We start from the raw sequence: 11,049 nt of genomic DNA on the forward strand, positions 1-11,049 counted from the left end.
ACTTGCCGTCTCCAGTTTCTCTTTCTTTCTCTAGATTTTTCTTCTGTCTCTTTGTTGTTTCTTAGACTCTCCCAGAAGCAAGGTTGGGGGGGGGGGGTGTGGGCTGATCCCCTGGGTGGGCCCGGGAGGCTCATCTGCCTGCAGGGAGCTGGAGGCAGATGGGCACCTCTGAAACTGCGCAGAATTGCACTTGTATGTGAGGGCGCTTTCCGGATAGAGGATCCAGAGCTTTCCCTAGACTTTGAAGGTCCTGTCCCTACCTCAGAGACGTTAAGAAGCCCAGTTTGGGGAGTCCCAGGCTCCTGTTTGACCCAGATTCATGGCAGGGATTTGGACTAGCACTTCTCAAATCTTTAGCTCTTCCTGTTACTCGTTTCATAGTCCTGGGCAAATCATTTAACCCCTCTGGGCCTCAGTTCCCTCACATGTGAAACGGACACAAGAAATTATCTCGCTGCAGGCTTATTTGAGGAGCCGTTGAGATGAGGAAGTGTCCACCACGGTAGCTAACGCTTACCTGCTCAGTGGATGGTAGCTAAGAATAACATGAGCTAGGTTAATAAGTCAACTGGTATTAAGTAGCAGGAACGATTCTTCTGGTCACTGGACTTCAGTTTTCCCATCTGTACAGCGATAAGGTGGGACAGCATCTTTCTTTATAGCACAGTGTAACCAGTTTATTCTTTAGAACCTGTGGCTGTGGGGAGAGCAATTTACATTTGGCGGGGAGGAAATCGAGAGAGGAAGATCTGACCAGAGTCTCACAACTGGAGGGGAGGTACTGAGATTCAAGTCCAGGCCAGTCTGATCTCCCCCTCCAGCCCCAGGTGGTTGGGGACTTAGGGCTGGGGGACTGCAACACTGCGGGGGTGGGGGTGTGTGTAGTGAGAATGACGATAATGGAAACCAAGGGCTATGCAGTCACCCTAAGATCTCCTGCGAGTATGTCATGGGGGGGGGGAAGCATTTTGGGTGTGATGGCTGCGCGGGATGGACTGTGACTGGGGCGCTGGTTGGTAGATTCCTGTAGTCGGGCCTGCACCCCTGCGCAACGGGAGGGGAGCCTGTGTCTGGAGGGCTCAATGACGTAGCTGAGGGAGTTGAGTGCTGGCCAATGGGGCGCCGATGCGCCTCTCTGGGCCCGCCCCCTACCTCCGGGGCTCTGCTCCTTGTGGGACGCTCCCCTCCTTGCGTCCCTTTTGTCTGAGGGGTCCCTCTGGCCTGGGCTTGAGAAGGGGCGAGGACGTTGCTGCGCCTGACTGGGTCTCAGATTCCCCCTTGTCCATTTCCCTTGGACTTTACCTTCTTGGGTTAGGTCTGGGGACCCTTCTTGGCACCACCCCCTCCCCCCTCTCCCCCCCCCCCCCAGCGCCATTCCTCAGCCCTGGGCGAATTTGGTCATCAGCCTCTCCTCTGGTTATTAGGATACTTTGTCCCTTCCCCTCTCTAGAGCCCCTTATGGCATGTTGGTGGGAGCCATTTGGTGAATCAGGCCAGGACAGGAGCAGGCACTTGGAGTCAAGCAGAGAGCTCGGTTCAGGAGGGCCTGGGTTCAGTTCTGTCCCTCTACTCACTCGCTGGCTGTGCATTTTAAACAAATTAGTTACCCTCTCTGAGCCATAGCTTTCTCACCTATATAATGGGCACCATTAGGACATATACCTCCCCCTGTTATCCTGACTAAATGATAGAGACTAAGTGTCCATTGTTGAGTCTGAATCCACATAAGGAGCCACACTCTGCTGGCCTTTGAGGCAAGAGGCTTGGTTACCTGATTTAGGAACAAATCGGATTTCCAGTATCGTTGTCTCTCATTCTTTCATCTGGCCAAATATCTATTGGCACCTTGGGGTGCCAATATCTATTGGCCTTGGAGACACAAAGATGAATGAACCACAGTCCTGGCCCAGAAGAAACTCACCTATTAGCTATAGAGGCAGACCCACATTCGGTTTCTCCGCAGTGTGATCAGTTGGGAGGGGCGTTCTGTTGGAGACCAGAGGAAGAACTAACTGTTCTTTGTTTAAGGGAAGGTTCACCAGAGGGACCTGGGTGAATGCTTGCCCTGAGCCTTCCTCCCCTACAATCCCGAGCCAGGCCTGCTCACACCTGTGTGTCCCCTCTACCATGGGGACTCAGAAAAGCCAGGGACATGGAACTAGCTGAGAGAGAAGAGCACGGACAGTCATGGTGGGTCTACCAATCAATGAATGTTTGAGTGCACTACTGTGTGTCAGGCACTTTGAAAGGCCCGTGAAATACATTTGCTCATTGAGTTCTCACTGGTAGGCATCATGATAACCTCCTCCCCACTGCACAGATGAGAACATTGAGGCCCAAATGCTTTCCACTTGCCCCAAGTCATATTTGCTAGTAAGTAGCAGAGCTGGACCCAAATCCAGGCCTGTCTGGTCCACGGATGTAGCTCTTTCTCCACTAAGCCAACCTGGCAGTGCCCGCTCCTGAGTGGGAGGATCATGTAGGGCCTGTATGTTGCTGGGAGTGGGGGGGTACTAGACCACTTTTCTCCCTCCTCTCAGACATCCAGGTCTCTTGCACTGATCCTTAATAGTCCCTAAAGCACAACCGTTCATGATTATGCAGCAGTTTGCAAAACGTTCTCTTTCCAGCCACTCATCTACCTTCCCTTAATGTTTTCCTGCCCATGTTACAGATGAGAAGCTTAAGAAGTAGCGAGATGAAGTGATTTGCTGGAGGTCTCAGGAGCCAGGCATTGGCAGGGTGGGGCTCTCTCCCAGGGGTTCTGACTGCTGCTGGGCCAGCTGGGGGAGGCGGGGTGAGGGCAGTTTGGGGCCACGCAGGTGGTGGTGTGGCTTTGGAAGGTAACAGAGTGGTTCAGATCCTTTTGGACTTACCAGCAGTGTGATTTAGGCACTTTAACATCTCCTCCTGGAGCCTGATTACTTATCTACGAAACGAAGGTAATAATAGTTTGTATCTTGAGAACTGAGGATTGAGAAGGCGTTGGCAGCGTGCTGCCTGCTACAAAGTAGGTGCCAATGAAATGGTTCCTCATCACTTGTCTGCACCAGCTTAATGGTACTAGGCCTTGGGGGCCCCACGGAGGTGGTGGTCAACCTCCACCCTTTGGAGAGAGTCTGTGTGGCAGGGACAGGTTGAGATTGAGGCTGTGTTCCCAGAGGTCAGTGATATAGGGTGTGTGTGTGTGTGTGTGTGTGTGTGTGTGTGTGTGTGTGTAGGTTTTCTGGGATGTTCCTGGATCTGTAATGCAGAAGCACCATCAATATGGGAGGCCTGGGATGCAGTAACCCTGCTGGAATTTGGAGTCAGTTGATGTGAGGTCCAGGCTCAGCTGTCTCACCTACTTTCTGAGCAATATTGAGCAAGTGACTTAACCTCTCTGGGCCCCAGCAGCCTCAGCTATAAAATGGAGACGATACTAATACCCACTGGGTGTTTGCAAGGAGCCAATGAGATGACTTCAAGTGTAATGTATAAAGTACAGATTAGGGGGGCTCCTGGGTGGCTCAGTTGGTAGAGCATCCAACTTCGGCTCAGGTCATCATCTCACAGCTCGTGAGTTTGAGACCCGCTTCAGGCTCTGTGCTGACAGCTCGGAGCCTGGAGCCTGCTTCAAATTCTGTCTCCCCCTCTCTCTGCCCCTACCTCACTCATGCTCTGTCTCTCTCTCTCTGTGTCAAAAATAAATAAAAACATGGGGCGCCTGGGTGGCTCAGTTGGTTAAGCATCCAACTTCAGCTCAGATCATGATCTCACGGTCCGTGAGTTCTAGCCCCACGTCGGGCTCTGTGCTGTCAGTTCAGAGCCTGGATCCTGCTTCAGATTCTGCATCTCCCTCTCTCTCTGCCTCTCCCCTGCTCATACTCTGTCTCTCTATATCAAAAAATGAATAAATGTTAAAAAATAAATAAAAACATTAAAAAAAATTTAAAGTACAGATTAGGGACTCAATGCACATGGACCTCACACACACTTTTATACAGTAGGGTTCAGTCAACCTACCTCTCATACACAATAAAAAAATTTAATTATCTTTATTTTGCAGATGAAGAAACTGAGGTTCAGAGAGACTAGGACCCTAGCCCTAAGTACCACAGCTAGTAAGTGAGGAAGCCAGGAGTCGAGCCTAGATCGGTCTGATTCCACAGCTCTTTCCAGCATCGCCCAGTGTAGGGCTTTGGCCCTCCCGCCTTGGGTCTAGCTGTAGAATGCAGCGGTACAGGTGGAGAGAAGGAAAGGGAAGGGGCGGGTCATAGATGCCATGTCTTGGTAGCAAAGCATGTTTCCTGCTGTAAAGCCATAAATGCATAAAAAGTGCTCAAAATTGTCATCACGGCACGGCCACCACAATTCTCACATTCTACCAGTGGGCAAGGTCACTGGAAGAGAGAATGGTCCCTTGGACAGAGGTCCACGAAGGCCTTAAGCTTTGTAAATGCTTGCAGACCTTCCCGCAGCACATAGATGCCCGTCTGAGCAGTCCCTCTTCCTTCCTGGGGAAGGGTCAGGAAGGCAGAGTAGGCCAGGCTTCGGGACGGGGGAGGTGAGCTGACTGATTTGGGTGGCTGAAAGTCTCCTTAGGGCTTCCTGGTGTGACTTTGGCAGAAAATATATTTTAGCCACCAACAGCTTAAAAACATTCTTCAGATGACTGGTTAGTGGTCACTAACTTGTGTGAGAACACAGGAACCGAGAATGCTAGCTTTTCTCTGGCCACCCATTTGTTCTACGCTGACCTTCCGCCATGTTCTGGGTGGGGTGTGACCCAGACGGTGAATGGGACCCGCTGGAGCTGGAACTCCAATCCAGAAGGGAGACAGATGTGCAACAAAGAATTGCAAATGGCAGTCGTGTTAGCGCTCACTTGTGGGGTGCCCGCGTGGCTCAGTCGTTTAAGTGTCTGACTCCTGATTTCGGCTCAGGTCATGATCTCTCGGTTCTGTGAGTTTGAACCCGCCTCGGGCTCTGTGCTGACAGCGAGGAGCCTACTTGGGATTCTTTCAGGTTTTTTATTTTATTTTTTGAGAGACAGAGAGAGACAGAGCACGAGCAGGGGAGGGGCAGAGAGAGAGGGAGACACAGAATCCAAAGCAGGCTCCAGGCTCTGAGTTGTCAGCACAGAGCCCAACACGGGGCTCAAACCCGTGAGCCGCAAGATCATGACTTGAGCCGAAGTCGGACGTTCAACTGACTGAGCTACTGAGGCACCCCTCAAAGTAAATAAACTTAAAAAAAAAATAATGTTAGCGCTCACCTTGTAAAGCACTAATGAGTTACTATGTGTGAAATGCTTAAAACTCTCCTTAGACAATGCCTGCTACTTAGTGAGTGAATATTATTTGTCGTCATTACTTTCTTTATGAAGTTGCTGTACCAGAGGACAAATTCTCTCTCTCTTTTTTTTAAGCTTTTGTTTTTAAGTAATCTCTACACCCAAAGCGAGGCTTGAACTCTCAACCCCGAGATCAAGAGTCGCACACTTCACCGACCGAGCCAGCCAGCCGGGCTCCCCAAGACATAGCCTCTTTATTCTTTTTTTTCCTCATATAACATTCATCATAAGACATTACCCCTGCAACTGCATGGAGTGTCTGTGTCATGATTTCCACTTGCCCCATCTGGTTGGACACTTTGCACGCGGCCATCAGTTGATGTTATTTAAAAATACCACAATGGAAAAATGAAATGTTAATAAAGCGGGGGGGGGGGGCGGGTGGGTGGGAGGGGGAACGGTGCCCGGCTGGCTCGGTCAGTGGAGCACACAACTCTTGATCTCCGGGGTTGTGGGTTTGAGTCCCACATTGGGTGTGGAGATTACTTAAAAATAAAATCTTTTTTTTTTTAATGCCACAATGGATATCTTTGGGCATAAAGCTTTTGTCGTTGGGCTGGTTCCCTTAGTGACCTAGAAAGGGATTTGTGAGGCAAAACGGGTTTTTCACTTACTCCCTTGGTCCCCTTGATGAAAGAATCTTAAGGAAGGGAATTTGTGAGTCAAAACACAGCGTGCAGGGCCAGTGGGTGCCTGAGGAGGGGCATGCGGTAGTGTGGGCTTCTTCATTCACCCAGGACTTACTGGGGGTCCCCTGGGCACCAGGCGAAGGCACCCCTCGTGGATGAAGAAAAGGGGCTGCCAGTTTAAGAAGACGGGTGGGTGGGGCAGATCGTCTCGCGCCTGCTGGAAATCCCAGACTGTCAGAACCCCAAGGGCCATAGAGGTCATGCGGGGGTGGTCCGACCCTCTTGTTGTGCAGGTAGGGAAACCGAGGCAGACCCAGAGGTAAGGGACTAGCACAAGGTCACTGGACTGGTCAGTAGCAGAACCAGAACTGGAAACTGCAGCGGGTGCTCTGTCCACCTCGCCACAGTTGCTTTTGTGCTCATTCACTCATTCACTCATTCATTCATTCATTCATTTATTTGCTGACTCAGGATCATGTGGTAGGGAGCGTATGGACTTAATGGCAGATATTCCTGGATTCCAGTCTCAGCTTGGCCTCTGTGTGACCTTGGGCAAGTGACTTCACCTCTCTGAGCCTGTCTGGTTTCAAATCTATAAAGTGGGGATGCTTGGCTTATCTTGAAGATAACCTACGACTGCATGTTAGAGGGTGGCACGGTGCCTGGGACATGGTGGTCCACAAATGTTGTCTATCATCATTGCTATTAATTCAATGCATATTATTGAATCTTAGTCTTTGCCGGTCCCTGTACCACATCCCAAGGACATGAAGTGGACTTAGGGGGCCCTGCCCCAGCAAAACGCTCAGGAGGGGACTTTGTAAAATGGTCAGGAGAGAATTCTGGTGAAGCCCTGCTTCAGGTGAAAAACACAACACCAAACCCCACAGCAACCCGGCTTCTAGTTGAGTTGTTGATTTTCACCCGCCAGATTTCCAGCGCCTCAGATTCAGTAAAGCAGAGAGGGCGGTTGTGGAAGATGGTGTCATTGTTTACAAATCACTGTTAGGGGCAACGCAGAGGAAAGAGCAAACAGCTGGCAGCTAACTGGTTCCAGCCCTTCCCGAGGGCTTAGAGCCCTGGACCTGGGAGCCGTGCACCCCACCCCCGGGGCTCCCTGCTCCAGCTACTGCTTGGAGAGAGACACACAGGCCAGGACAGAGGCAAAGGGTGGCCCCAAGGCTCTCGCCTTGTCGGAGGCCATGAGACTTTGGGGAAGTTGCTTCCTGTCCCTGAGGGCCTCTGCAGACTTTATCCATTTTACCATCAGCCATTCCCGGGGCCAGCGAGACAGTCTCACCCCTGCAGACATCTGCAGGCTGGGCAGGGAAGGATTCCCTACCCTAAGAGGAGCACGTTGAGGGTGGTCTTAGAAGCACTATACTTATCTGCAAACCTCCAGAAGAGGTGATGGGCTTGCTTTGGGCAGAAGGCCAGGGGAAAATGTGCCTTCTTCCCGGGAAGATCCAGCATGCTGGGGAAAGAGCTTTATTTCCTGACTTCACAGGGTCCAAGTCTCTCTCCTTACCCCAGGATTCTCCTGGATGTGCTTTTTAAATGAGCACAAATCTTATCAGGCAACTAGAAAGGCTAGTTTGACACCATAGGCCCAAGTCGTGGGGTGGTCCCCAGGGGAAGGTGGGGCCAGGGGTGAGGTCTTCCCACCCCTGCCTGAGACACTGGGAAGACAGGCAGATGCAGGCACATCTGGAAATATGCAACTGGACACCCCAGAATCCGTAGAATTCTCTGAGGCCCTTTGTTTTATGGGGAGGCTTCTGGCGGGTGTTGTTCTCATGCAAAGGGAAGTGAAGGGGCCCTGCCTTTCAGGCTTTTTTCTTTAGGAGACACAACCCCCCCTCTCCCCCCCTACCAGCCCCACGGTGGCCTGGATTTCCTAGGCCTCTCTCAAAGTACTCTGAGGACCTCTGGGTACAGCTAGATCTCTCTGTGCAGTTAGACAGGTGGTCATAGTTGGGGGAGGGGGTGCTGTGGAGATGAGTTTCCACACATGTCTTCCTGAGAGCGAACAGGCTTGTGTGCAAAGGTATGGGCGTGGATGGGTGTGTGTGTGTGTGTGTGTGTGTGTGTGTGTGTGTGTCTGTGCCCAAGGAAAAATGAAAATAAACCCTTATTCTTTCTCTTTGGTATTCTTTTCATACCAAGCTCAGTTCTTTTTAAAAAAATTTTTTAATGTTTATTTATTTTTGCAAAAGAAAGAGAGAGAGCGGAGGAGGGGCAGAGAGAGAGAGAGAGAGAGCAAATGCAAGCAGGGAAGGGGCAGGGAGAGAGAGAATCCCAAGCAGGCTCGGCACTGGTAGTGCCATGTGGGGCTACAATCCACAAACCATGAGATCATGACCGGAGCAGAAGACAAGAGTCAGATGCTTAATCCACTGAGCCACCCAGGTGCCCCTCTGTTGCCTGCTTAACGGTGACTTTCAAGGGGGAAAAAAAAAAATCTCTCAACCATTGTGAACAATGATCAAGATTTGATTTGTGCACATCTTCCAGAACAGTGCTGTCAAATAGAAATGCAACGTGAGCCACGTATGTAATTTTCCATTTAAAAATTTTTTATAAAAAAAAAAAAAAAAAAGGGGGTTGTCTGGGTGGCTCAGTTGGGTAAGTGGCCAACTTCAGCTCACGTCATGATCTCATGGTTTGTGGGTTCGAGCCCCATGTCAGGCTCTGGGCTGACAGCTCAGAGCCTGGAGCCTGCTTCAGATTCTGTGTCTCCCTCTCTCTCTTCCCCTCCTCTGCTCATGCTCTCTCTCTCAAAAATAAATAAATGTTAAAAAAAATTGTTAAATTTTTTAGCAGCTACATTCAAAACACAAAACGAAGCTGATAAAATTAATTTTAAGAATATATTTCATTTAGCCCAATATATCCAAAATATCATTTCAACATATAACAGGTAGAAACATTATTATTGAGATATCCTACCTTCTTTTTTTCATACTGAATCTTCCAATGTAATTCTGTGTTTTCATCTACAAAGGAGCCACTTTTTGGCTAGTCATACTTTTTTTTTTTAAGTTTATTTATTTATTTTGAGAGAGAGAGAGAGAGAGAGTACAAGCAGGGGAGGGACAGAGAGAAGGAGAGATAGAATCCCAAGCAGGCTCCCCGCCATCAGCACAGAGCCCTATGTGGGACTCGAACCCACAGACCCATGAGATCATGACCCAAGCCGAGATCAAGAGTCTGAACATCTGGGGCGCCTGGGTGGCGCAGTCGGTTAAGCATCCGACTTCAGCCAGGTCACGATCTCGTGGTCCGTGAGTTCGAGCCCCGCGTCAGGCTCTGGGCTGATGGCTCGGAGCCTGGAGCCTGTTTCCGATTCTGTGTCTCCCTCTCTCTCTGCCCCTCCCCTGTTCATGCTCTGTCTCTCTCTGTCCCAAAAATAAATAAAAAACGTTGAAAAAAAAAATTAAAAAAAAAAAAAAAAGTCTGAACATTTAACCGACTGCACCACCCAGACGCCCCTAGTCATACATATTTCAAGTGCTCAGTAGCCACCTATGGCTAGTGCCTACCATGTTGTTTAGCTCTAGAACCTTCTAACAGAAAGGGAAACCCAGTAGTAGGCAATTAGGGCAAAGGCAATTTTATTTTATGAAGAGCAAAATATTGCCAGCCCAATTTTTTATCCCCCCCTCCCCCGAAAACCCAGATTAGCATCCCTGGGGAATGCTCTGCTACTCTCCAGTCCCTGCCTCTCTTCCCCTAACCAGTCCTTCTCTCTCTCTCTCTTTGCCCCACGCAGGTCTGGTTTCAGAACGCCAGGGCCAAGTTCAGGCGCAACCTCTTACGGCAGGAAAACACGGGTGTGGACAAGTCTACGGAGGCAGCGTTGCAGACCGGGACGCCTTCGGGGCCAGCCTCGGAGCTCTCCAATGCCTCGCTCAGCCCCTCCAGCACGCCCACCACCCTCACAGACTTGACTAGCCCCGCCCTGCCAACTGTGACGTCAGTCTTAACTTCTGTGCCTGGCAACCTGGAGGGCCACGAGCCTCACAGCCCCTCACAAACGACTCTCACCAACCTTTTCTAGTGACTCACGCCCTCCCCACCCCCGCCCCCCGCCCCACAATTTCTTTAAAAAAGAAATTATCTTTAGTTGAATTCCAAGTGTATTTTAAAATAGAGGCTTTGAGCAACTAACTAACCACATTTTAGGATCTCGCCTGGAAACAGAGGAAGAAAAAATTGTGCGTCCGGCTAATGCAGCGGTGTGGATTGAGGAGTTACTTGGAAAATCTATCTGCAACACAACATTTGTGTCACTGTACAGTTTTGTGGACTGAGCGAGGAAAAACAACAAATAATTTAAGTTGGCTAGAGCTTCTGTATTTTCAAAGACTGCCACGTGCCTTAGGAATACTGTTTTATGTCCATACTTTGGATGACTTGTTCATTTTTCTCTCCCTCTTTTTCTCTCTGTATATTTATGACCAGAGCAAAAATGCAAAAAAAAACAAAAACAAAAACAAAAACAAAAAAAAAAACAAAAAAAAAGTTTGTTACTTTGAATAGTCCTAAAAAAAGAAAAAAAAAAAAAGAAAAATCAAACCCCCTCCAACGGTCGCTTTGTTGTTTTAGAATTTTAAGGTGGAAGTCTGTTCGAATATCAGAATTTGTAAAATCTAACCAGTAATAAAACCACTTATTGAAACTAGTTGGTGTCACTGCCGTTTAGTTGGGCGCGAAATTCACAGGACTTAACTGTCTTACTGAAGTCCAGACGTATATCCGGGGTCTACCCTTATTTATCTATAATATTTATTTTTAATGTGCATGGGGCCCCTTCTGCGCCAGGCTTTGGAATGCCAGAAATTTGGATCCAGAGACGAAGTCCGTACAGGCCCTGCCATCAAGGAATTTAGAGTGGAGGCAGAGACAGAAGAGATCATCTTTTTTTTTTTAAGTTTCTTTATTAATTTTCGAGAGAAAGCGAGCAGGGGAAGCGCAGAGAGAGAGAGAGAGAGAGAGAATCCCAAGCAGACTCCGTGCTGTCAGAGTAGAGCCCTATGTGGGGCTCAAACTCACGAACCATGAGATCGCGACCTGAGCCAAAAT

At 49.3% G+C, this 11,049-nt stretch overlaps 1 protein-coding gene across 2 annotated transcripts in view; it reads left to right on the forward strand.

Moving 5' to 3' along the window:
• LHX2 (LIM homeobox 2) overlaps window positions 1-10,648 on the forward strand; it is a 32,586-nt gene extending 21,938 nt beyond the window's left edge. For both annotated transcript variants that reach the window (XM_053908276.1, XM_019421184.2), the window contains exon 5: window positions 9,737-10,648. In XM_053908276.1, the coding sequence (XP_053764251.1) occupies window positions 9,737-10,024 (288 nt within the window). In that variant the 3' untranslated portion in view covers window positions 10,025-10,648. The remainder of the gene's footprint in view (window positions 1-9,736) is intronic.
• Window positions 10,649-11,049: the final 401 nt, after the last annotated feature.

The sequence above is a fragment of the Panthera pardus genome, unplaced genomic scaffold (genome assembly GCF_024362965.1).
Source record: "Panthera pardus isolate Hobbes unplaced genomic scaffold, ASM2436296v1 HiC_scaffold_20, whole genome shotgun sequence".
In the NCBI taxonomy this organism is placed as follows: domain Eukaryota; kingdom Metazoa; phylum Chordata; class Mammalia; order Carnivora; family Felidae; genus Panthera; species Panthera pardus.